The following is a 27989-nucleotide window of genomic DNA, read 5'->3' on the forward strand; positions in this document are numbered from 1 at the left end:
AACTCTAACCCCATGGATGTCAAACTATCTCTTTCACTCACTAGGGCAAGTTGTTTTCAACTTCATCCATTCTGAGAAAGAACACAGCTCCCCAGCTTGTGAGAATTGTCAGCATGTTTATCCCTCTATTCCATCAGGGTACATTCACTCCTCTGTGTCCATCAAACTTCAGGCATTGCATATGTCCATCCCTCCAACCCCAGTTCACTATCTATTCCTCCAGCTCCAATCCCTATGTGCCTCTCCATCCATCAGTCCCTCAGTGTGCCTATCCCTCTAACTCCAATCCTTCTCAGTGTCTCTCCCTCTATTTCCAGTCTCTCTGTGTTACTTCCGCCATCTCTCAATCCCTCAATGTGTCTCTCCCTCTATCTCTAATGAATTGGGTTCTTAGTCCTTCCATCCCTGGTGCTTCATTGTTTCTTTCTCAGTTTTCTTGATTCCCCTGAACCATTATATTCTATTGCAGCTATGTTCCAAGGGTGTATTTGTTGTCTCTGGTTGAAGTGCCATGAGCCATTTAGACATATCCAATAAGGCTGTAAAATCTCGACATGAAATGAGTTCAACCCATCCAGACCGCACTCAGTGAAAGCGCTGAACTATCCATAAACCAGAAAGAGGATCATCTTCTAATATTGGAGTTGAGCAGTAGAGAGAAGAGGCTTTACTGTTCACTGACCCAGGCAATGCCTGACCTTGGGAGTGTTTGATCCTGAGACTTGGTAAAAAACTGAAGGTTTCCCATTCCCTGGCACTGGCTGCTCTCACCACAAAGATCCTACTTGTCAAAGTCCGAATTGCCTTAAAACCTATGGGGGTCATTTCAACCTAACTCACTGGACAGGAATTCCACAGGAGAGGGTGGGACACAGTATTACACTCCTGCCCTAAGTAGCACTCCACTGACTGCAGTGGAAATTAGAATGGGCTGGGCATTCCAGCCGATCTCACCAGTTTCCTGATGGGTGGGTTAGATTTAAATTGCTCCACTGCTATCCAGAAGGACAAGGGCAGCAGATAGATGGGAACACCACCACCTGGAAGTTCCCCTTCAAGTCACTCACCACCCTGATTTGGAAATATATTGCCGTTCCTTCACTGTCGCTGGGTCAAAATCCTGGAACTCTCCTCCTAACAGTATTGAGAGTACTACACCACATGGACTGCAGCAATTCAAGAAGGCAGCTCAACACCATAAGACGATAAGACATAGGAGCAGAAATTAGGCCATTCGGCCCATCGAGTCTGCTCCGCCATTCAACCATGGCTGATAAGTTTCTCAACCCCATTCTCCCGCCTTCTCCCCGTAACCTTTGATCCCCTTACCAATCAAGAACCTATCTATCTCGGTCTTAAATACACTCAATGACCTGGCCTCCACGGCCCTCTGTGGCAATGAATTCCATAGATTCGTCACTCTCTGGCTAAAGAAGTTTCTCCTCATCTCTGTTCTAAAAGGTCTTCTTACTCTGAGGCTGTGCCCTCGTGTCCTTGTCTCTCCTACTAAAGGAAACATCTTCTCCACGTCCACTCTATCCAGGACTTTCAGTATTCTGTAAGTTTCAATCAGATCCCCCCTCATCCTTCTAAACTCCATTGAGTATAGACCCAGAGTCCTCAAACGTTCCTCATATGTTAAGCCCTTCATTCCTGGGATCGTTCTCGTGAACCTCCTCTGGACCCTCTCCAGGGCCAGAACATCCTTCCTGAGATACGGGGCCCATAATTGCTCACAATATTCTAAATGTGGTCTGACCAGAGCCTTATAAAGCCTCAGCTGCACATCCCTGCTTTTATATTCTAGTCCTCTTAAAATAAATGCCAACATTGCATTTGCCTTCCTAACTACCGACTCAACCTGCAAGTTAACCTTAAGAGAATCCTGGACTAGGACTCCCAAGTCCCTTTGCACTCCAGATTTCTGAATTCTCTCCCCATTTAGAAAATAGTCTATGCCTCTATTCTTCCTACCAAAGTGCATGACCTCACACTTCCCCACGTTGTATTCCATCTGCCACTTCTTTGCCCATTCTCCTAACCTGTCCAAATCCTTCTGCAGCCACCCCACCTCCTCAATACTACCTGTCCCTCCACCTATCTTTGTATCATCTGCAAACTTAGCCAGGATGCCCTCAGTTCCTTCATCTAGATCATTAATGTACATAGTGAAAAGTTGTGGTCCCAACTCTGCGGAACTCCACTAGTTACTGGCCGCCATCCTGAGAAGGACCCCCTTATCCCCACTCTCTGCCCCCTGCCAGACAGCCAATCTTCTATCCATGCTAGTACCTTGCCTCTAACACCATGGGCTCTTATCTTACTGAGCAGCCTCCTGTGTGGCACCTTGTCAAAGGCCTTCTGGAAGTCCAAGTAGATAACATCCATTGGCTCTCCTTTGTCTAACCTACTCGTTACCTCCTCAAAGAATTCTAACAGATTTGTCAGGCATGACCTCCTCTTGATGAAACCATGCTGACTTTGCCCTATTTTACCATGCACTTCCAAGTATTCTGAAATCTCATCCTTAATAATGGACTCTAAAATCTTACCAACGATCGAGGTCAGGCTAATCAGCCTGTAATTTCCTGTCTTTTGCCTCACTCCCTTCTTAAACAGGGGGGTTACATTAGTGATTTTCCAGTCCTCTGGGACCCTCCCTGACTCGAGTGATTCTTGAAAGATCACCACTAACGCCTTCACTATCTCTTCAGAACTCTGGAGTGTAATCCATCTGGTCCAGGTGATTTATCCACCTTCAGACCTTTCAGTTTTCCTAGCACCTTCTTGGTAATGGCCACCATACTCACCTCTGCCCCCTGACTCTCTTGAACTTTGGGGATGTTACTCGTGTCTTCCACCGTGAAGACTGATGCAAAGTACCTATTCAGTTCCTCCACCATTTCTTTGTTTCCCACTACTACTTCTCCAGCGTCATTTTCCAGCGGCCCAATGTCTACTTTTGCCTCTCTCTTACCCTTTGTATATCTAAAAAAAACTCTTGCATATTCTTTTATATTACTTCTTTTATATTACTGGCTAATTTACCCTCATATTTAATCTTGTCCCTCCTTATTTCTTTTTTAGTTGTCCTCTGTTGGTCTTTGTAGGCTTCCCAATCCCCTGGTTTTCCACTGCTCTGCGCACTTTGTCAAGCGCAACTAGGATTGGGCAATAAAATGCTGGCCCAGCCAGAAAAGCTCACAATCCGTGAATGAATAAAAGAAATTTAAAAAATTTTAGCAGCATAGCCGTATCAGAACGTGTTTACTGCTCCACTGTCAATGCCCAGCCAAGTGCCTCATGTTACGTTCCACATGGGTTGTGTAACTCTCAACAACCTGCTTACAGTACTGTAGCACATCATGCTGACTGGACCTGGTTATTTTATTTGTCTTTCATTTGCAGGTCAGCCATCATCCGCCCGCTGCTGCCCACCACGTCTTTTCTAAATACGGCTGGACCCTGTGGCAGGAAATCACCATCGCCAGCAAATTTCGTGGGAAGTACCTCTCCATCATGCCACTAGGTAAGGCTCTCACTACCCCATCTGTAATATTCCTGCAACTGAGAATAATGGGATCACTGAGAGCACTTGTTGCATTAACAGCAACAAAGCATAAAAAGAGTCATCTCATTCAAAGAAGCACAGCTCAAGGCTCCATTAGACTGTGAGGTCATTAATGGGAGATCTGTGTTTCTGACTAGATTTTGCTCAGTTACAGCTCTTGCCCTGGAAAAGGCAATGTGAATCAGGGATCGACATTCCCACTGTAGGATGGTGCTTGTCGGCATGTGACAGTCAAGTGTTGAGTTTTACCATGAAATGGTTACATTTCTATCTCATTACTATCATCTTCACTGTTCTCAATTCATGCGACAGCCTGCTAAAGAAACCCCTTCTCTTGAAACATAGAAAATTGGACTTGGTTTAAAGGGATAGTCACAAAATTACAAAAATACCCTCTGAGTCACCAGGCATCCATCACTGCGTTCAGTTTCCATCCGCTGCAACCAGCAGATTGCTGTCTGCCATTTTCTGGCAGTCAACATGGGGGTCCGAGTATCAAATCATCTTCCTCCTTGCCCTCTGTGCTTTCCAGAGGGATTACTATCTCTACAAAGCTGTCGCTCACTCTTCCATTTGTCCCGCACTTTCACCTACAATCATAGTACATAGAATCCTGTCCTTTTGTTTCCTCCCATCCTTGTCATTCAGGGCTCTGAAAATCCTTTCCATGCAAGGCAATGATTTAGTGCAACTCCAGTCGGCAAAGTCTCAGTCCCACATACCGCATGCATTAGTGAAATACAAATAGGATGACTGCTTTGTCAAAAGTCCTTCTTGTAATAATAAGCAGGATGCAGGTCTTCCTGTGGAGCATAGAATTTCTCTGGGTATGTCCTATTCCTCCCAAATACTCTTGAGTCCTTTGACCTGAGCGTTGACTTTATCTGTTAACTCCCTCCAGATTCCCAAACAGATTTCATTTCCTCCTGTCACGGAGAGAATGTATACCGTTCTTACTTCCTGTGATGTTTTGTATGGAAAGAGATGTGCGTTTTCTCACCCCTTTTAGTGTGTATTCCAATTAAATAATTTCAGCAGAAAGCTTTTTGTGAGTTTAAAAAATAAAAAAGGTTATTTATCCTCACACACTTACCCTGACTTAAAAGCCACATCAAACACACTCGTTCTCTCACACACTCAAAGATTAGATACAGATAAATGTCATGCACTTTTACAGATTACAGTTATCTCAGTCTCTGGTTAACAATCTTTGGCCTCCTGTGGCAGGACTGTAGTTTCTTTGATTCTTCACTTCTGATATGACCGATGCAGTTGGTAAAGCAGAGTTATTTAAAAATCCCAGAGGGAAACTTTAAACAACTGCCATAACCTATAATTTTAAGTGTTATGTTTGAGATGCGACTCTAAATTCAGGAATCAGACCCCCAGTTCTCGAGGTTTTACTTAAACTAAATTAAACATTTTATTAATTTACACAGGTTAAAATATATATACACATGGCTACAAATTATTACTATCATAACTTTTAGCAAATTCCAAAACTAATCTCCATTAAGGCAACAGCAACCCATAGACTTAACCAAACACCAGGCAAAGCATTTTCACCTTATGAATTCAAAATGAGGTTCTTTCACTTTGGTTGCTGTAGTGCTAGTTGGCGGCTTGCAGCTGCCTTTTGATCTTACATTGCCTCTGCTCTACATGCCCAAAAACTGCTGAAGTTATACCTACCACCACTGATTGAATTCAAATTCTCATTGCCTCACCAGCCTCTTTGAACTTCACCTTTTAACAATGAAACCTCTTTCATAATACCAATTTAATTAATAATATAAACATATTGCTTGGTGACTACTAGAAAGGCGTCCGTTTTCATCCCACTTCTTGAATGCTGTATTCAAAAAATGCAAATGCACGCTATCTCTCTTACATATCAAAACTAGTACACATCAAAGCACCCAGACCAGCTGGCTTTAATCCAATTAAGACATACCCGTAGACTAAACCTCTATTTTAAAAGAAAAATATTTTCCAAAATATTATATACATTAATAGCTTTATGACACATCCATCTGCCAAGAATTGAGTTTCAATGTTCCCTTTTGTTCAGTGTAAAGCATGGAGTCAGGCAGTCTGGAAATTCCACAGTCGTTTTTGTGTTGGCCCATCCTTAAACAAAGAGATGTGTGAATTCTCCGTATGTATATGAATATCTGTATTTAATTAGATATTCATCCGAGTATTTATACTGACTAGCTTAAATGCCAACGGTCATATGATTTTCAGCAGCCATTTTGATAGCTTGTTTGTGTCCAGTTTTTTAAAAGTATTGTCTGAAAGCTCATAAAACACTGGACATAACACTCTACAATTGCAAACAGATTTCACTCCCTCCATTTGCCTGTAGGGATGAAAAAAAAGCTCCAGATGTTGAAAACTTAAAGTCAAAGCTAAAAAAAAACCTGGGGGTGTACAAAATACAGTGGATGCTGGTAATCTGAAATAAAGACAGAAGATGCAGGAACACTAGGTCAGGCGGCCTCTTTGGAGGGAGAAACTGATTCTGGCCAATATTTTGTGTGAATACCAGAATTCTGAACCAATGTCTAATGAAGATTCTAGTTGAAAAGTTAAGCACTCTTTTCTCTATACAGACACTGAACAATTAGCTGTGCATTTGCAGCATTTTTTATCTTCTTTTCCATGTTCCTACAGGGTTCTCCCACTATATTTACATTCCTTCCATTTCGAAATCATTTCTGACTTGCCCTCTGTCTTTTCCAAAACTTTTGTACGTGGTCAACAGTGAACAACTAGTGCCAGCCGCTTTGTTACATTTGCATTTGTGCATCGGCTTTCTGTGGGCATTTACACTGGAGGTACACCTCAACCAACCACTGAAAGGACACAGTGCCCTCTACAGGGCCTGTATGAATAGGGCAAGCACCTGTGTATCTTATTAACCAATCAGATTGAAAGAGATTCAGATTATAATAGTGAATTCAATGTCAAATCATTAAAGCAAAATAAAGAGAGGGGAAGGAAGTTTGGAGTGAGAGAGAGATACAAAAGAAACTGAAGAAAGGTATTGAAGAAGTATTTCAGTTAGTTTATGTTTTTAAATTTCCAGCAATAATTAAAATCTGAAGGAATGAGCATCCATACTTGTAAAAGTTCATTTGCAGAGCCAGATAGGTTGCTTAGTAGTAATTAAGACTTACCATTCCATTAAGAAGTCCCTCACGCAGGAAAGGACAAGCCCTAACTTTTCATTGGCTCTGGGGTTTTGCCTCTTCCAGGATATTGCATACCTGCGGAAAAGTTAGGGGTGGGGAGGAAGGGTCTAGTCACAATGCTCCAAGCATCATGGCTGTGGGGCAGGTTTGATAGACAAGCTGGCCTTTTTCTGTGTTTGTATCCTGGCTTGTACTTGTATTCCTGTAGAAGTTATGAATGTGCCATATCTGATGAAGTTACATCTATAAAGTGAACCTGTCTCTTCTCTTTTAAATGATGATCTGCATGCTACTTGATTCCAGCTGGTATAACAGAGGTTAGAGTCTAAGAGTACAGAATGCATGGCTTAACCCCAAGTAAAAGGGAACCTGTGTCCGGTCTGCATTGATTTCAACTGCCTCTTGTCCTACAGGTACTATTCACTTACAGTTCAACAGTGGGGGCAACCACTATGTGTGGAGGAAGGTCACTTCCACAGTGCACAACATCATCGTGGGCAAGCTGTGGATTGACCAGGTTAGTGTAGAGCTGTGTACAATGCTTAGACTACCATTAGTCCAGTTTATTAAATGAGTAAATAGGACTCCCAAAGCGGCACCTCATTATGGACTGGACTAGTACAAGTTTTATTTGTAATCTGCAATGCTAATCATTAAAAATGCCCTCAGACAGCTTTGTAAATCAGACCCAGTTCTCACTCTTCAATCAACCATACTTAATATTTTTGTTAAAAGTTTGTCACAGATCCTATGTATAATTGTGCTCTCTGTCCTTCAGTCAGGAGAGATCGAAATCATAAATAACAAAACGAAGGACAAGTGTCAACTCAAATTCATTCCCTACAGCTACTTCTCACGGGAATGCGCCAGGAAGGTGAGTGGCACCTCATATTCTGCCCCTAGGGAAGCATCAGCTAAAAGCTGGGAGCCTTTACTTTGATGGTAACTGAGAGTGGTTTTCTTTTTTTGTCCTTTCCCTTGGTTCCAACTTATTTCAGAATAATTCAGTCCCCATGTACAAAGTTCACAAAGAGTCTTGGTGATTGTCACCACAAATGATGTGTGACTGTTAAAGGTGCCTTACTGAATGTTGTGAACCATATGTTTCTGTATAAAGTTTTTCTTTGTGCGTGTGATCCTGCCACAGTGCTTGCTGGGAACAGGGATGGTTGTCTCTGTGCAAGCTTGGTTTTCACTTCTGTTCTTTGGGCTTTCTTTGTGTAGATTCTAACCTTCCTTCCAGCAATTCATTCTGCAGTAAATTTCTCTGCCTCTCCCCCCTCCATTTGGAGTCAGTTTGTTACCTCCAGGCATTTTCGGGAAAGTGAGTTCTTGGTTGAACATGGAGAAGATGTCTGATCCTAGGAAATCATTGTGATGACTGTCACTTTAAGATCAGTTCAGCTGAGTGGGGCTCACGTGCTTTGTTCAACCAATGTGCGGCTAACACGGGGGAATAATTTCTAGGGAGGGGTTTCCTAGGGGAAAAAATGGCTGTATGAGGGGCTGGCTGGATACAAGCAACCATGGAAGCTCTCGTATAAATAAAGTTAGTTTTGTGTGACTAAGAAGCCTCCCAGAGTGTGTTTCTACAATCATCTTGCTCAGTCTCTAGCTGAAAACGGTTCAGAGAATCATACAGCTCAGAAGGAGGCCATTCAGCCCACTGTGCCTGTGCTGGCTCTTTGAATGAGCTATATAATTAGTCTCACTCCTTTGCTCTTTCACCTATAGCCCTGCAATTTTTTTCTCTTTAAAATTTTTATCCAAATTTCCTTTTGAAAGTCACTGTTGAACCTATTTCCACAACCTGTTCTGTGTAAATACCTAGAGGTAGTTGAGCGAAAACAAGAGAACTTGTTTCAGTAACAGGCGATGGTTATCCAAATTACTGATATATTTAATTGTTTACTCGAGGATAATGTAAAAGCCCCAATTCCTGGCTCAAGTGGGTTCTGCTTACAGATGTACCAAGGGTAGCTAGTCCTGAAAGAGAGCTACACTTGTCTGCAACTTAACTGACAAAAAGGGAGAAAAGCTCTATTCACTTACGATTGTTGTTAGGTTTCTAATTGCCAATTGACTTGGGCCATGTGCACACGACCAGGGGTTTAAAATTTTGAGTCTCAAGTAAAACAGGGCCCTGAAAATTCAGGCGTGTTCTGCGGGGGGAAGACCAGTGCATCCCCATAAAGACAGTCGAATACACCATTTCCCCAATGACTTCTTCAGTCTCCCAGTGGAGTTATCCCAGGAGACCCTGGATGACCTCCACAGAATTTCAGGGCCTGCAGGGTACACTAAGACTGAATATAGAATTACATTGAATTTGCAGCACAGAGACAGGCCACTCAGCCTAACTGGGCTATGTTGGTGTTTACGCTCCACATGAACCTCCTCCTACACAAAATCTAACTTTATCACAATATCTTATTCTTTTCTCCCTCATGTACTAATCTAGGTTCCTCCTAAATAGATTATTTTATTCACCTCAGCTACTTCACTTCATCACTCTTGGTTCAGAGAGTGCCCATGTTGAACTTAAAATGTGCTTAATGGGCCGAATGGCCTAGTGACAACTCAAGCTCACTGAGGTTCCTAGGCATTTATTGTGATGGCACAGGAGGAACTCTATGAGCAAATTGCTATCCAAGGTGGCACAGAAGGAAATTTGTGCATATGATGCAGTGATGGCACAGTTAGAACTGGGTGAGTAAGCCCTGTGTATAAAGGTATAGGCAGAATTTGTGGTAATTTGGGCCTACGGGTTTGCCACCTGCCTAAGCTTTCATCCCATAGTTGGTCCAGCATCAAAATATGATGAAACCTTATGATTAGGGAGTGATGAGATGACTAGACTGATGCAGGGAAAGCATCCTCTCTCTGAGTTTAAAGAAGTCTTGTGTAACGTGATAAGAGGACATTTTTTTCTTGGTGCAATCAGGTAACAGGTGTGGTGACAGACTCCGAAAGCAAAGCCAGCTACATCCTGTCAGGGACATGGGATGAAAAGATGGAGTTTGCAAAGATCGTGGAGAGCAGTCAAGATGGGACCAGCTGCGAGGGCAAACAGAAAACTGTCTACCAAACTCTCCCTCCCAAAGTGCTGTGGAAGAAGTATGCACTTCCGTGAGTATCAGCCACTGACTTTGCAAACGCACTGCGCAGCGCAGATCTGTCAACCATCATCTTATCAAGTTCTGACTGCACCATTTCTACTATTTCCAATCCCAGACAACCCCTAACTAGTGATGGTGTGCTCTTTCAAAGTGCCAGACATGATGTGCTGCCCCCTGTGTTGTCAGATTTTACACACCTGTTTCTACCTACTTACAGTGACAACCTGCTCCTAGCAGAGATTTATCCCCTTCTTTTCATTACTGTAAAACAGTCCATTAAAACTTGGGAGAATTAATCTCTGCACTCGCTTCCAACCAGTTCCAACTTGACGTTATGCAACCTGTTTCCATCTGAAGAGGATTAACCCCTTCTCTCACTTCTTCCTAATTTTACTTAGCCCCTAGAGAACCTCTTCCCAGCAGACACAATTAGCCCTTTCATAACCTTCCTTTCACTTACAGCTACAGTTCCGTGGAGGTGTGAAAGTTAGTTGTCACCATCTTGGTCATGCCTGGTGCAATATTCAGCCACACAAGAAATGATAATCTCATTGTTGGTTACAGAATTATATGAGGGATCCAACAGGAACAGGGAAAGCATCATGAAACTGCTTTCTTGTCGGATCCTCAAACAGGCTTGTAGACAAAGATCCAGTGTCTAAGGAGCCGTGCAGGTCAGATGATCCCAGTCAATTTCTCATGCTGAATTAGATGATTACAGTCAGCATAATAGCCTTTGCTAAGAGGGAAAAGTCATCCCAGATTGCTCTCCCTACCTAGACCCCTACACACTGACCTCCATTGCTGTCTTTGCATCCCCCACCACATCCCGCAACCCCACCACCAGATCTGGCTGTGATAATTCCAATCTGAGGTCTCTGACCGTTCACTACCTGGACGTGGATGAGGGTCCAGAGAAAACAGATTGCAGTGTGAATCGGTGCAGCTGGGTGAGGCAGCCACCCAGATCTTCAAAGTCCACGTCCTACTCAACATTTGGACCACTTATTCCTGCCACCACAGTGCAAATGAAACTTTTATTCCTACTTTTCTCCAGTATCTTACTTTCCGGCCTCCTACCCTTCATTATCTGTGACCTTGTTCAAAACTCAGCTGGTTCTACCCTAGTATCCCCTAAGTCCTGCTCAACCTTTCTCACTGTCTCCCTGTACCTAAGGGATTGAATTTGACTGTCACTCCATATCCTTGCCCACCCTGTTTTTACAGCCTCCTCCATCTTCCGTCCCCTCCAGCAACCCTCACTCCTTCAACCCTGTCCATCCTGCCCTCCTGTGGCTCCGCCATTGGTGGCAGAGCCACCAGTCTTATCAAGTTCTGGCTGCACCATTTCTACGATCTCCAATCCCAGACAAACCCCTAACTAATGACGGTGTGCTCTTTCAGAGAGCCAATACAGATATGATGGCTGCCTCCTGTGCTGTCAGATTTTACATACCTGTTTCTACCTACTTGACCTGCATATCGGAATTCCCTCCCTAAATCTTACCATTGCTACACCATTTTCAACCCAGCTTTTAAATTGCACCACCTATCTCTCACACATGGCTTGCTGTTCATTCCTTTAATTCTTTCGTCCCTTCTGTAAAGCACCCTGGACCATTTTTTGTATTAAAGATGTTATATACAGTCAGTACAAGTTGTTCGTGTCACTGTGCTTCATACACAAGCCAAGTCATTGCTATTTTTAGAGACATGCAAGACAACTCCAGCTACATGAATAGCATGCACCTATGGGGCCTGAGGCCTAGATGGGCCCTTGGAACATAGGAACGGAATATGCCATTCATCCCCCCAAGCTTGTTCAGTCATTTAGTCAGATCGCTCCTGATCTGTACTTCAACTCCATTAACCCACCTTTCCTCTGTTTCCCTTGATAATCGAACCCAAAAAAAATCTATTGAGCTCAGTCCTGAAAATTTAAAATTGACCCAGTGGGTTCCCGATTTCCATTACCCTTGTTTGAAGAAGTGTTTCCTGCTTTTAATCCTGAATTTCCTTGCTCAAATTTTAAGATCATGCCCTCATTTTGAGGACTTCCTCCACACGAGGAAAGAGTTCTTTTCTGAATCTACATTTATCAAATCCGTTAATCATTTTAAAGACCTCAGTTAGATCACCATTCAACCTTCTACACTCAAGGAACTGCAAGCCAAATTAAAGATCCTGCCCTCGTGATTTAACCCTTTAAGCCCTAGTACTGTTCTAGTGACCCTATGCTTCACCCCTTTCCAAGGCCAATATATTGTTTACTAGAATGTACAGTAACAGCTTGTTCTTTTGTTGCAGTGACAATGCAGAAAACATGTACTACTTCTCTGAACTAGCGTTGACCCTGAATGAAATGGAGAGTGGAACGGCACCGACTGACAGCCGCTTGCGACCAGATCAACGTCTGATGGAGAACGGCGAGTGGGAGGAGGCGAACGTGGAAAAGCAGCGACTGGAGGAGAAGCAGAGAGCCGTGCGGCGCTTGAGGGAGGCGGAGGCAGCCACAGCTGCAGAGGAAGGTGAGCATCAACTGTGCCTGTTGTGGCTCAGCTGCAACTGGGAGTGGAACTGGGTGGCGAGGTGACACAGAATTCTGAACTTGTACCTCTGACACCAGGGCTTGAACCCATTTTAACCTTAATGTGTGAACCTTTCTAATGAAACTAACATCTCCCAACACACCTCAGGCTTTAAAGTGCAATACTCCTTACAGACAAGGAGGACAATTTATAAACCCAGTAAAACCTCAGGGATGAACAGAGTGTTTGGGAAAAGGGAAAAATCACTCTGAGGAAATTGAGTGTGCTCACAATATTGGGAACAGACTTATTGCCAGAGGTGCACAAAGGAACTTTGATTTGTTGCATTAGCCTTGGTTCAGTTCGTAGCCCTCTTGCCTCTTTGAGTCGGGAGGTTGTGGACTCAAGACACATTCCTGGGACTTGATCACATAGCCTTGGGTGGTACTTTTGTGCAGTACTGAGGGAATGCTGCACTGTTGGAGTGCCATCACATCAGCTATGTTAAACCAAGCCCTGCCTGCCTCGTCAGGTGGTCATGAAAGATCTCACATCACCATGGTGAAGAGCAATGGGTGTTCCACCTGGTGTCCTGACCATATATATTTATCCATTAAACAACACTAGCAAAAACTCTGGTTGTTGCTGTTTGTGGGACTTTATTGTGCACATGTTGGCTGCTGTGTTTCCTATGTAACAATGATGACAATACTTCAAAAGTACATAATTGGCTGTGAAGAGCTTTTGAACATCCTGAGTTTCTGAAAGACACAATGAAAATACAAGTTCTTTCTTTTACAGGCAGGGAATATGAACCCTACGAACCAGTGTGGTTTGAGAAGAAAGAGGACCCCATCACTGGAGAGGAGGTGTATGTTTACAAAGGTGGCTACTGGGAATGTAAGGAGACACAGGACTGGAAGATCTGCCCAGATATCTTCTGAGTGCCATTGACTCTGGCCCGATGGACTTCAGAGACTCCCTGGTCATCTGTGGGAGAGGAAAGGAGTGCCGCAAGCCTCCACTGTGGAACTCAAAACAGTGGAAACACAGGGCAGCTTTCTGGTACAGACAACGTCAATGCAAAGGAACACGATGCCCCCATCACCCTAGACAAGGATACACACCTCAGAAGGCCCAAGAACAGTTGTTAGCCTGAGATGTCCAGGAAGTAAAAGCTGTGGGTTGCTTGGGGATTGGGCATGAGCACCAGTATTTTAACAATCAAATCCCCCTCATCCCACCCCCACATCCCAAATGTTAATGTGATCCGTACCTTTGGGCATGAACGAGATGATCATTAGTTGTCACAACGTTTCCCTGACCAGAGCTTTTTCTTTCAGTAATAGCTGGATTTAGATTTTATTATTTAATCAAAATGAACAGCACAGATTACTGGTGGAGTTGTTTGCCAGTGTCATTCTGTGTTGGAAGGCAGTTGGGGCTTGTTCAGTATCAAATGGGCAGTCGACACTGGGTCCTTGATGGTCTCGGAATCAAGAGATGGTAAAGCTTGCAGAATCAAAAGGCTCAGACATCAAAAGAACTAGCAGCCAAGTAGGGAGGGGCCTTCAACAAGGCTTTACTGCACTTGAAATAAGAATGTAAGCTATCTTTACAAAGTCCGTGAGTTACACTTCTGGAGGGTGAAGTGTAGATCATAACAGCCAGGGTTTGAAGAATGCTGTCCCATATCTTAGTTTAGTTTGAGTAAGTCATGTTTTAGATCTCCTTAGAACCTAACATTTTCATGCTTCTGGGACATCATTGTATAATTACAGTAGCCAGGTAGCAAATCACATTCCAAACAGTGTAGAGATTTGCATGGTTTGTTACACCAAATGACTTGGCCTAACTTATGATGCATCATCAATGTTATTCTCTGACTCACTATCTTTAGCAGATTAGCCCCACTTTCTGTCACACACACCCACCCCAACACAATCTGCAAGGACACTGACACTACAGGTTGCTATCTGCTCCTGCTACGCTGAACTATTGCTGATTCAGATTTTTTTTTTTTGAGGGTAGTACTGCCTGGCAACTTTCTGTCACTCCTTTCTAATCCGTATGGATGGACCAGGCATGGCTGCCAAGCTTTACAGAACAGCATAGCACACTCTTGGGTTTGCTCGCTGAACACGTGTTGGCTTTCTGTCTCGCACCTTGTTAGTGATACCTGCCCTTTAATTGTCAAAATGGCTCCTGAGCGAGAGTCAAAGAATGCGCCCACCAAAAGCAGGCACGTAAATCAAAACGGCAGTGACGAGCTCCTTTGAAAAGCCAGCTATGTAGCACGGTGCATACAGTGTTCTCAGGATGGTTATGAGGCTAGCCGATCAGGCTATCCTTTTGGGAAAATGTTCCCCCCAGTACAATGGAGTGGATATCACTGAGTATCATCTTGGAAACCAGCTTATGCTGCTGGTTTTACTACATGAGCATGAGGTGTGGTAGAACTTGCAGGCCTGACCCAGCCATGGGTTATTATTCTGAAAATCAATGTTTATATCACGGCTTGATGAGATTTATCAGTTCAAGGCCGGGAGGGAGGGGGAGAACTGATGCCTATTTAAAAAAGAACGAAAATTGACTATAGCACCCTCTGGCCATTAGATGTCACTGTTTATGGGTCACACAGAATTCCCACTGCCACCTGCTGCAGACTTTTGGTGCCACAATCCCACAGGATTAGAGGAAACCCAAAACCGTGGAGCGTCGTGCTGACACAAAGTGAAGTAGAGCTCTTATTTCCTGAGAGTGACTGGCAGATCCTCAGACAACGTCACAGAATGCTGAGCAGTCACCAGTGTCCCAGTTCAGGGATCATTTCCTCAGTTCCCCCACCTGGCATATTTACCAATTTACGACCAACTCCACTAAATAAAACACCAATGCTACATAGTCCTGGGGGGTACTGAGTGTCAGACAAGGAGTTCTACAGCTGAAGCTGATAGTGGTTTCTGCTGCATTGGAGGGATCACTGTCAGGAGACATGGAATGTCTGCATTTGTTTAGCTCCCAAACAGGATAGCCTATGGTTTGTTCCTGAGGAAATAGTATGATACAAAGACAGGCAGTGGAGAGTAAGGCTGTACACACATGCTTCGTTGGATTGGCACCCATTCAGAAGGTACCAGCTGGGTAGTGTGTACTGCTATTGAAGATACCCAACAGCGTGTGACTAGAAAAGATAACATAAGGTTCAGATGAAGAGTTCTGTTCATCCCATTGGATCTCATCCTTCAAGAGTGCCATCCCCACTGCCCACCCTTAAATGTTCACCCAAATAGGCACACTGAGGCCCTCAGCCTAATATCTCAGTTAAAGGATAGCATGTTACAATGCTGCAGTATCAACCTAGAGAAGGTTCCTGCTTACTGAATCTTGTGATTAAACAGCAGTACAATCCTGTAAAGCTCCTATTAATGAGTCCTTGTTGGATCACAATTACATTGGCCAGAGGACAAGAGGTGGCAAATCAACTCCCCTGCACTGCTCAGCTCCTAATCTCAGTCATGTGCAGGGATGGCAGAATCTCCCCAGGAAGGTGCTTGGGGAAATCCTGTTGAGTAGCTATTCGGAGCTGGCTGAGCGGCCGTGGAGAGAAGTCTGGGAGTAGGATGCAGGAAGAACCCAGAAATAGAGTAGATTAAGAGTATGAACTGAATCATAAATTCCTGTAGATGATAATCTTGCCCGAATTACCCTAATTAATCTCGTGATTCCAATGTTGCTGTGTTTTTTACTTTAGGACTTTTGGGGGAAGTAGCACTGGTGACATCATGAAGTGCTGCCGCAGTGATATCATGAACTGGGTTCTTGTGGTATGAAATCCCTGATTATAAAGCCACATATAAAGCTGTGTACATAAGATGTCTCCTTGCAACCAGCAGTTCAGAAGCTTTTGACAGGGCAACAGTGGGTGACTGATAAGTCTGTGACTGCCCCTGTGTAACATTTAGGATTGAGTCCTGGGCAATAGACTTCAATGAAGAATAATGCTGAACAGTTTAAATTTAATTATTGCAAATCTATATCCCTAATCATGTGTCCCACCATTAATTTTCCTTCTACATTTAAAAGATTAGGCAGGCTGAGCATCTGCTATTGACTGAAGACTAATTCAGACCCAGAAAGACATATGTGGGACTCCACCGTCAGTGGTGGTGCTACCTCACTGTTTCGGCCCTACCTTCTGCAACACTTTTCCCACTTCCCACCTCTTCCCTCTCCTTTAAGCACCTATAAACTTAGCTACATGACTATGCCTTTGAGCACCTAACTCACCCTCTGTCCCTGAACCCCAAATGCCACCATCCTGCCTGCCCTGCTTAGCATCCATTTGTTGTACTCTTCGAAGCACTTTAGGACATGTAAGTCACTTTATTAGTGGTAATTTGCTGTTCGTTCTGATTGGAAGCTCTCAGCTGGAGAATTTAGTTAACAGAAGCAAGAGGTTAGCCCCTGGTCCAATTGTATGACATTTGAACTTCAGCAATTATAGGTCCTTCCAAATACTCCTTCTTCTGAAGTAACTTAACCCTGACCTCTCCTCACACATCCAAAGGAGCTCTGTAACTTAGTTGATGCGCTGATTTTGAACATAATTTGCACAGACTAGAGATAGATAAAGATGGACAATTGGAGAGTTACCTGCTGGTTTGTAATGGAAACGAGCTGAGGAAGAAATAACAGACAGCTCAGAGCATGTATTAATGCGTTGGTAATCCCTGCTGACTCCTGAACAATTACAATTGGGTAGTTTTCACGAACCAGTTCCTCAGTGAATCAGAATGAGCAATAAGACCCTGAGAAGCAACTTCCAGGGCTGTTTTCCCTATTGAACCAGGTGCTTGTGCCCTCTCTGCATTATGTATACAGTTGAATCCTGATATACACTTACATTCATGTATAAATGCAATGAAAACGCTTCTTCATAATAACGTTTCCTTTTAAAGATGCGCAATGCATTTATGTCCTGATGTACTTGTGGGTTTCCACACAGTAACTCTAATCTATTAGCTGGGCTAACAGGAAGAGAGGCTGAATGGAGACCGGATGTTTCCACCCGGGGCGAGAGAGAAAATCAGAAAGGGAATTGCTCTCCCACCCCTGAGCCCACTCATCCCAGTCACTGTTGAGAACTTCAGAGGCAGTAGCAGGCTTGGGGCAGAGGACTGCGTGGCTGCCCTTGTAACTGGGAAAACTCATACTCATTTCCGCAAGTTTTCACAGAAACACCAACCTTAAACAAATGAACCCCCTGAATCAACCTTCCTCGGTTTGTAAAAAGTGAGGTCTCACGATCCTGTCTTTTACTGACGGGAGCATACCCAGTTTCAGTAATTGGCCAATATGTATATATGGATTCCACTGTAACCATAGCGCTACACCCCTTTGAGTAGCAGGATTTGTTCTCTGTTATACAGTAGTTGACTCTGAATCTAACTTGCCACAGCACAAACGTAGCTTGTTACTTCCAATAGATTTGTAGAACGTTGGAAGCATTAGCTTGCCACCAGCAGTTGTGAATATCTTGTGGGGAAAAAAATACCCAAATAGATCATGTATATATATTTACATTATTTAAACTGTTTAGAACATAAAACTGAGGTTGTAGAGATCTACAGTTTACACTTAAGAGATTGACTAGTATCATATCATATATTTATAATATTGTTAAGATTTGCATATCAATAATGTCAAAACAGCACCGTCTGCCCTGAGTGAATCCATAGTACTTTAAGAGGAAATGAGAGATGAAGAGAAAGCTAAGATTTTTAGTCTGATGACAACTCGAATCTCTGGGAAGAAATGGAATTTTTGAATTCATTTGATCGTTGACAACTGCAATGTGTTGGGGTGCCCTCTCCCCCAGGTCTCCTGTTCTTATTCCCTTCCATTTTCAGTTCCCTTATGATTCCTTTCACTGCACCCTTCAGCCAGGAGGGCAGCATGGTCTGACCTGCAAAATCCCCATATCCCATCCATGCTGCTCTATGATTGGTCAACAGGTGTGTGTGTGTGTTCATCTCCATTGTCTTTTAGCTCTGCTTTTTCATTCACTGCACCCTTCCCTCAAACCTCTTTGGATGGCACAGATGTCTCCAATATTTTCTCCTTGCTGAGATGATTTCAGACTGATATTTTAAATTTACACCCTTTGATGTTGAGGACAGAGAACAGTCCTCTACAGAATGGGTTACCACACTTCCCTATTTAGATACATTTTGTGAAGTCCACTTTTGCCCCACTAGATGGTAAACAATCCATCCTTGGATGAAATGCTGTTTCAAAACTGCATGTGGGCTTACATCCAGGACGCTGACACCTGAGTTAGTTCTGGTAGATTTATACGAAAATGCAGTAAACCCCTCATCCAAACCATGCAAAATTGAGAAGCTTTTCTGAGACAATATCTCTCTGAAAACTTGCCCATTGACACTGATGATAGCATTTATGGTTTAGAGCCTTACTCCTCAGCATTGTCCCTTCAAAGTTCCTGTCAGCAAAGGTTATGAACCACAAACACAGGAAATATTTTTCTTGGGAGGAGGGAAGAGGGTTGAATCAAATCCAATGGGTTGTTGCTTCACTTTGAAGTTGATGTTGTGGATTCCTCTTCATGGTTAAGCACAGGTCTTTCAGCTAAATTATCTGTACCTTGGACAGGTCTGGATTGAATAGGACAGTGTTAGGACTGTCTATTCCTCAAAACAGAAATGGACAGGCTATTGAGATGTCTGGTTCTCTAACTATTGTAATAAGCCAATTGAGCCACATTAAAATGAGGTAGACCATATCTTGGGACAATGCTGATTACCTCTTACCTCCCCTGAGAACTGATGAAAGGTACCTTGAACTTTTGCCTTCTCATAAGTGCTGAGACTACCCCCATTACTACTGTTATTTTAGATTTGAAGTCCATTTTGGTGGGGATGGTTTCACTTAACCCGTGCATTGAGGACCTATACATTAATTGTGTGCTCACTTCCCCTCTGATAACAAATAAAATGTAGCAAGAAGACCTGGTAGTAAAAAAAGAGGTTAGATGTGGGTACCCTGTAGAGGATATGAAAGTCTACTATCTAAAGGTGCTAAAGCATGATGCCATAATCTCAATACTGGACCTAATTGATCATTTTATCTGGATGTCGGTATACCCAACACCTGCCCCCGAGTCTCATTGTAAATGTTTGTCAATTGGGCAACTTGTTGAACATACAAGCAACTGGATCACGCTCTGCACGGATACAGTGGGGCCCACATTCTATCATTTGATGGACAGATGGTATTTCCAGCTCCCTCTTGACTCGCATTTCAAGACTCATTTCGGTGGGCTAGTATTGGGAAGTTGTTCCCACCATGGTAAGACTTGAATAAGAGACAAAAATCACTAACTCTGGTGGACTGTGCAAGATTTATCAATGTTCCTTTATTATGGAACACTTGGATCACCTACTGAAGATCACCACCAGGGGCTGAACTCAACAGTATAACAGTAAATATTATGACATGTATGCAATATGGAGAGACTGCAATTTTTGAAATTGAGTTTATTCTCATTGTTAGTACAGAAAAGCTCAATGATGGTTATGCCTTTCTCTAATTCTACTTTGTAATATTCAATGATAGAAAATGTGCAGCAAATCTAGCTTGCTGAGACTACACAACAGAATAGTGTGTATTTTCAGTGGTGCAAAGATATGTCCAGTGCTCAATGTGTTAATCATGTTCTTCCCATGTACTTGTATAACCTGCTTAATTATGCAAGTAGCCAAAGCTCCTTATTTTCTATGTACATTTGAATTGCTTAAAGGATTATATTTACATACATTAATCAATTATTTGCATAAAATTTGAGCTTTTGGGTGCACTCACCTGCCCATTTGCATATTCCACCACAGTTCAATCTCTAATCTAACCAGCACCAATCAAAATCCACGTTGAACTGACAGGACAACAGAACACACCCTTCTTGTGAGATTAAAGACGAAAATGCCAAAAAAGTGGAAATAAAATAAATTCAGAAATAAAGAGCCTTGTGGTGTTGGTGCTTTGTAATGTTCCACTCATAATTTAGTTTCTAATTACAGCAATCTGAATTTTCAGTGTTTGGACATTGGTTGAGTACATAATGCTATCTCAGCCCATTGGTGGAATGCTTCAGAATACAGTTGTGAAAATCCAGACAATGATAATTGACTGCAACCACATTATCCAGTGAGAGCACCCTGCTGTGTTCTAGATTGATTTATGCCCACTGTGTTCTAGATCACTCAATTGTGGTGCTCTAGATTGATTGCCATCCCGGTTTCTAGATTAATCACCATCTGCAGTGCTTTAGTTTTTTTAAATAGATTACACCCCTCAGGTTTGCAATTATCCTACTGCCCCATTGCCTATTACCAATAGCAGAACAGCCTGGGAGCTGGCTTTTACTGTGGCAGTATAAGTTATGGTTTATATCAATCCAGAGCAGCTTTGCTTTGTAGGATGGCAGGATTGCCCTATCGAGTCATTCAAACCATTAAAATAGAGTCACCAAGTGGTAGCTCTGCACACTGCTGTTACTGACAAAAATCTGTTGGTGTTAGCCCTGGTACTTTAGCTCAAAAACCCATCTGAAAAGGTGTAATGTGTCTACCAATGCATGTTCTGCTTTGTGCAATGGAATGCTGAATATAGTGAGGCTAATAACACATTTTTCATTTTTACCTATTTGTTTTGGGCTCACTTTCTCGTCCAGTTATCTTCTGTACCGAAGGTATTGACTCATTTTGGGCCCAAGCCGCCCTCTGCTATCAAAGGCAAATGCCCACTGTTTATGGTGTGAGTTTAGACATTGAGGAAGAAATTCTCCTGATTCCAGAACCACTTCTGCAGTGAGGCCCTGGGGCTGCAACAGTAAGTTTACGACATGTATGTAATATGGAGATAGTGCCATTTTTTAAAACTGATTTTATTCTCTTGTCAACACCAGTATCATTTTTGGCAGATATGACTCCAGCCATTGGATGGCTTTTCCATATTTGATCACTTTTGCTCAGGCCCCAAGCTGCCATACCCATTTTAATGTTACCTTGATATCCAGGGTGTCTACTCTCTGTTTCCTGGCATTCAGTTCTTGTATTCATGGATCAAGCCTGTGATGAGCTTTGGAGCAGAGTGACCTGAGGGAACCTGAGCATCGATAAGCTGGTATTGTTGAGCAGATGTCTCTTGATGGCATTATTAATTGTCCCTTCTGTCAGTTGGTTGATGATTGATTACGGAAGCTGATACAACAGTAGTTGCTCAGTTTAGATTTGTCCTTTTTGTGTATAGGAAATACCTGAGCGATTTTCCACATTGGTGGTTAGATGCCATTGCATGGCTGCACTCAAATAACTTGCCTAGGGGTGACTAGTTCTGGGATGCACTACAGCCAAACATTGCTAAAACCCATAGTCTTTGCTGCCTCCAGTAATTGAGCTGCTTCTTAATGTCACATGGAGTGAACCAAATTGGCTAGACACTGGTATATATGATGTGGACCTTGGGATGAGGCCTAGTGAGATCATCCACTCGATACTTCCAAACACCTCATCCTTGTTTCAAAATTGGCTAGTGCTGGGCACCCCCATGACTGATGGCAATGTACATGGAGGTTAATCCTTCCATTAGTTGTCTTATTGTCCACCACCATTCTTGACTGGGAGTGGCAAAGATTGAGGATTGCTGCAATCATTAAGGAGTGCTTTGATCTGTCTGTGCCTGTTGTTTTGATGCCTTCCATGTAGGTAGCTCTGTGGAGTAGATCCTCATTCTAAAGTAAACCATATACCGCCCCTGGCAACCCCTCTTTCATGCTCTATTCAAACAGGATTGGTTGTCCTCTTTGATGATGGAAGAACGAGGGATTGGCTAAACCACAAGCTTACAGATTGTGATGGCATACAGTAATACTGGTGCCAAACATCACCTCATGGATAGCCAGTTTTAAACAGCTAGATCTGTCAGTGGCCCGAGTTAGTATAGCTAAGGTAATTAACAGATGATATTTTGACATTTTATTACTTTGAAGCTGAGACATGGGATCTAGAGTTATTGCTGAGGGCTCACTGCCACACAGTTGTATACCCTCTTTAGTTAGTTCTCTGGGATCACAATATTGTTAGGTTTAAAGAAGTTATGGAAAAGGACAAGAAACAATTTAAGGTGAAGGTAACGAGTAGGACTAATTTCAGTGAGTTGAAAATGGCCCATCTGGAGTGGAAGCAAAGATTAACAAGTGAAGAGGGCACTCAGTAGAGCGCATACCTCCACCATGCATTGTTAACTCAACATTGTTATTATTATAAAAGCAAAATACTGCGGATACTGGAAATCTGAAACAAAAACAGAAAATGCTGGAAAAACTCAGCCGGTCTGACAGCACCATTGTTATTATTACACAGCTCTTCCTTGAAGCTTTTCCCTGCCTGGTTCATGATCTATAGCTACAAAGCTGATAAAAATATTTTCATTAAGAGCTTCCATCTCACTGAAGAGGATTCAGGCCAATCCACATCCAACAACCTGTTCTGAAAACTCTGCTCACATTTTGACAGCTGTGACAAATTCCACCACAGCAGCTGAGACAACTCAACATTCTAAAAGAAACCTCTCAACATTCTAAGAAAAAGTCAATTCATCCTATCTCCCAATGTTAATAGATCCTTTAAAAAAATTTCAGGATCCGAATCCACACCTTCACCAAAAACTAATCAGTTGTTCCTTGGTCCATAGTTTATCTGTGTACCAAGCTTTGTTGAAATCTGTCCATTCATTTCTAAGATTTATTAACAGACTAACAGAGGTAACAAATCAGCAACTGAGTAATGCGATGCCATCAACAATGAGAGAGTTTGGGTACAGTGTAGACACAACCTTGTGAGGTGCAAAGGAGGGTCATCCAAAACCCCTTCGATGACTGAAGAAACGGAGATTAAATTTTAAAAGAACAAAAGTGTTAAGATAAATCCAAAAGCAAAAATGCTGGAAATCTGAAACAAAAACAAAATGCTAGAAATACTAATACAAAAGCAAAATACCGCAGATGCTAGAAATGCTTAGCAGGTCAGGCAGCACCTGTAGAGCGAGAAACAGTTAACAATTCAGATCAATGACCCTTCATCAGAATTGATTTATGATAAATGTCAGGTCCAATAGAGATTCAAGCAGAATACAGGAAGTGCAGAGGAGAATGAAAGTGGGGAACGTAGGGCAGAATTTTTCACTCGTTGGACAGGTACGTGCCTGACCCGAACGAGTGTAAAATGACACACAATGACGTCAGGCAAGTGTCCCAATACCATTGCGCACTTGCGCAATGTTTCGCTCAGTGGATGTGCGTGGGAATCGGAGCTGCACCCACCATTAATTAAGAGGCCAGTTAAGGCCCGAGAACCCAATTGATAGCGATCTAACGTTGCCCGTTTGATTTTTTACCCCTCACACGGACAGGCGGGCAGCTCACAATTTGCAAAACCTCACCCACAGGCGGGATAAGAAGGGTCAGCAGCATTGCCAGTGTGAGTAGTGAGGAGTTTTGGAGATAACTTGCTGCTGGTGGTTTATTGGTACCTGTCAGCTTAATCTCTGATTGGGGCTTCATTCTTAGCATTTCCAGGCATCATTTCAGGATTCATTGGTATCTTCCAGGCCCCCTGAGGATTTGGACCGTGTGGACCCTTCCAGATATCAGACAGCCTCCTGTTACCCTGGAAATAGGGATTGTGGTCTCCGCTGGAGGCACCTCCTCCTCTGAGGAAGAGAGGGACAGAAGGGAGAGGAGGCCATGTGTCCCATTGCAGCCTCCAGGGGAAGGACCTGTGGGAGTAGAGGTGCAGGGCAAGGGGCACAGGGCCAGCAGGTAGCCCAAGGCGAAAGGGGCCATAGAAGACGCCACTATCCTGCTACCAGGGTTTACAGGTGGCGATGCAGCTACTTCAATATGTCCGGCTGGGTAGAGAAGCTCTTTTCAGGCGGGTATTGACTTTCATTCATTTCCTTACGGACGAGGCCAGCCAGGCTGAGCGAGCCAGAGGCTTTGCAGTGATTCCTGGGTTCCCCCGCATTCAGCATGCCATCAACTGCACAAGGCCACAGCACATCAGCCGGGTGCCTTCGTCAACAGGAACGGATTCCACTCCATGAACGTGCAGATAGTGTGTGACCACAGGATGTAGATTCTGCAAGTCTGTGCAAGGTACCCTGGCAGCTCCCATGATGTTTACATCCTGAGACATTCCCAGATGTCGAGGTTCTTCAGTGCTCCAGCCCGGCTGGATGGATGGCTGCCGGATGACAAGGGACATCCGTTGAAAAGGTGGCTTATGATGCCTCTCCACCACCCAAGAACAGAGGCTGAGCAGCAGTGCAATAGGATACATGCCTCCACCAGGGCAGTGATAGAGAGAACCATAGGCCTTCTCAAGATGCGCCTCCAATGCCTGGGCCGTTCAAGGGGTGCACTGCAATACCCTCCAGAGTGGGTGTCACTGATCGTGGTTGCATGCTGCACTCTCCACAATCTGGCACCGGCAAGGGGGGTCCCATTGGAGGAAGAGGATCTTGAGGTATCTCCAGAGGCCACAGACGATGAGTTCAGTAGTAAGTCAGAAGAGGAGCACGGTGAGGAGAACGCTGAGGGCGTGGAGGCAGACCTCGGTAACCTCCAGGAGGCAGGGACACCTTGAGCCAATGCTCCTTCAGCTAGGCTGCCAAATAAGAGTACCACCTCATGCCAGGGCTGCCGCCTCCATCCTGGATCACAGAAATAACCCTTCCCTTGGCCTCCAAGATACACTCAGTGCCATGAAGTTTCGAGCCACCCACATCCAGCATGACAAACTGGCTTATCCTGCACCTACAAAATAAATGAAGCATACTCAGGCCAATAGCAAAAGAAAACGTAATTTTATGTTGCAACTCACATAGTCTTGAACAGAACAATATCTGATGTTGGTAGTCACACCATTGAAAAAAGAAAAACAAAATGGGGGAACAGAAGATCACCCGTGACCAGTCCCCCTTGTGCTTAAGGTTCTTTAACCTTATGTTTACGAGTGCTACATCAAGGTTCATCCCACCTCACTGGCACCAGCTTTGGAGACAGCCTGCTGACTCTGGTGTCCTGTTGGCCTTGATGACCTTGGCAGTCGTCCTCTGGCCAGTGGAGCCTGTGCTGGCCCTGCCTAGGAGGGAGTGGCCAGTGCCACAGCTGGCATCTCCCCAGCAGCTGCAGCCTCATCAGATGCCACGGTCACTGACGGAAGGGCGGATGCTGCCATCATCCAAAGCACCCTGAGAGGAGCCCCCAGAGATGACAAGCAGCTTGTTTGCCAATGTGAAGTCGCTGTGGACCTCCCTGCTCACCATTGATGGACAGGCACCTAGCTGGGATACTGGGTGCCCCATCCATCTCACGCATGGACACTGACCACCTGAGCTCAGTGCCTGTGTGAGGACTTGCAGATCCAAGCGCAACCCCAGGAACCCCTGACTCTGTTCCTGGAGCTGCCCCTCCATGAGAGTCACCACTCTCTCCACGGAGAAGGCATTGTGCTCGGCCATGAGGGTCAACACAGTGCTCACGCTCCACAGCGACTCCTCCATAATAGAGACCATAGCACGCATAAACTCTTGGATCTCCACCAGATCCATCCGCACATCCCACTGGACATCCAGCATCTGTTGCCTAATGGAGGACTCCAAAGGCTCATCATCAGCCTTCAATTGAGCATCGTCCTGGTCTCCAGTAGTCCTCCATCTGCTGGCATCCTGGGCACTCTCTGCTTCCATCTGCACCTCAAATGAATGTGAAGTACCCTCTCCAATATGCACCGAATAGCCGCTGAACTAATGAGGTTCAGAGTGTGGGCATGACACAGGTGCTTGGGGAGCATGGTGGTCCTCAAGGGTCAGGGGTAGCTCCTGGAGGTCCTGTGCTTTGCTGCTTGGTGGTAGATCTAAGGTCGAAGAAGGACATGTCATTAGTTTAAGTCATGACACTGTCACTGTGCATGCCTGGCACCCTGGTGAGACCATGGAGATCTGCATCATGGTGCCATCGTCTTTCAATGATCAATGGGGAATGCAGTTTCAAGGTTTCCATCAACAGAGAGACTACACAAGAATGTTTGCACCATCTAAAATTCTCAACTCAGTGCACTGCACTCTTACCTTCGTCTGACACCCCAGCTCACTGCGGCCGAATGACTGAGGTGCATTTTTAAAATCCATTCATGGGATGTGGGCTTCGCTGGCTGGGCCACCATTTATTGCCCATTTATTGTCCATGGCGCCTCTCAAGCTCCAAGGCCTCCTGCTCGTACCGAGAGAGGATAAGGAAGTGTGGGGGTCCTCACCCAGTCCGCAACCTCTCAATATTATTATGGGATGTCTTCTCCTGAAAGGACAGAGGAACATTGATTATTCCACTCTCTACCTGCAGCATTATGGATCTTGCAAAAAGCAGTAGATAAAACAGGCAATGGATGAGGCCATGGTACAAACTCCCCATGCACCAGACAAAGGACAAGAAACGCCACCCTTATACCAAAGTAGTGACAGCAGCAACATTCCTGACATACCAGATAGCACTGTTGCTTCAACAGGTAGGTGGAAAATGTAACTTTTTTTTCATCACTCACAGCAAAACCAGTCAACATACATTCTACACAGTTCAGATCAGATTATCTATATGCCTATCTGCCTGTTGCTGCCAGGAGGTGTAAGGAAGTATCCAAGGAAGACCTCTTTATGCTTTTCCCTGCAAGAAAATGGTTGGGATTAAGAACTGAATGGTGGATGAAGGTGTGATGTAAGACCAACATCACACCCATCAAGTGGTCATGCTTCATCTGCAAGTCTAATCAGTTACTACTGACAAAGCTAATTGACTACAAAGGACATTAAAACAGCCTCATTTGATTTCGGTGCATGTTTATTTCCAGCAAGGATCACAATGCAACTTCAGAAGGGGGAACCCAGATTATTTTCTTTCCCATTAGTGCTCCAGTACACCATATCATCATCTTTGCTCTTTTATTTATGTCTTCCCAAAGTCACTCAGCAGATTGGCATTATCTACCATTAAAATTGACAACTCAAATAATGAAGGACTGCAAATGTTCCAGCGCCTTGGATGAGGTATAGTGCAGGTTCTGCAGAATTATACTGGGTTGAAAGGGATTTATCAACTTGAGTGGCTGCTTTTAGTGGTTGATGTATCTGTATTCTCAGATCTCTTTGCTCCTCTACCCAATGTAGTTTCTCACCCATGTTATGGCATGGCTGATGGTAAAGGCCAAGTTGCCCAAATCCCAGAGGGAAACTTGAAACAGCTGCCAAAACGGTTTTTGCAATTTGTATAGTATGAGGAGAGGTTCTGAAATCAGGAAATGATGTCTCCGACTACTTGTGATGATTTTATAGCAGAGTAAACATTTATTAAAAGAATGAAGCAAAAAAAAACACAATTACATTTCAACTCAAGAATGGCTTCACACAATAAACAGTACTTTAAAACAGTTCCACAAGATCT

The 27989-nt window shown here is 43.9% G+C and overlaps 1 protein-coding gene across 3 annotated transcripts in view; it reads left to right on the forward strand.

Moving 5' to 3' along the window:
- Positions 1–20455, forward strand: part of LOC144687599 (oxysterol-binding protein 2-like) — a 336708-nt gene extending 316253 nt beyond the window's left edge. For all 3 annotated transcript variants that reach the window (XM_078553932.1, XM_078553934.1, XM_078553935.1), the window contains 6 exons: positions 3409–3529; positions 7182–7285; positions 7547–7642; positions 9713–9897; positions 12195–12415; positions 13217–20455. In XM_078553932.1, coding sequence (XP_078410058.1) covers positions 3409–3529; positions 7182–7285; positions 7547–7642; positions 9713–9897; positions 12195–12415; positions 13217–13359 — 870 coding nt within the window. In that variant the 3' untranslated portion in view covers positions 13360–20455. The remainder of the gene's footprint in view (positions 1–3408; positions 3530–7181; positions 7286–7546; positions 7643–9712; positions 9898–12194; positions 12416–13216) is intronic.
- Positions 20456–27989: the final 7534 nt, after the last annotated feature.

This window comes from Cetorhinus maximus, chromosome 12 (assembly GCF_964194155.1).
Source record: "Cetorhinus maximus chromosome 12, sCetMax3.hap1.1, whole genome shotgun sequence".
In the NCBI taxonomy this organism is placed as follows: domain Eukaryota; kingdom Metazoa; phylum Chordata; class Chondrichthyes; order Lamniformes; family Cetorhinidae; genus Cetorhinus; species Cetorhinus maximus.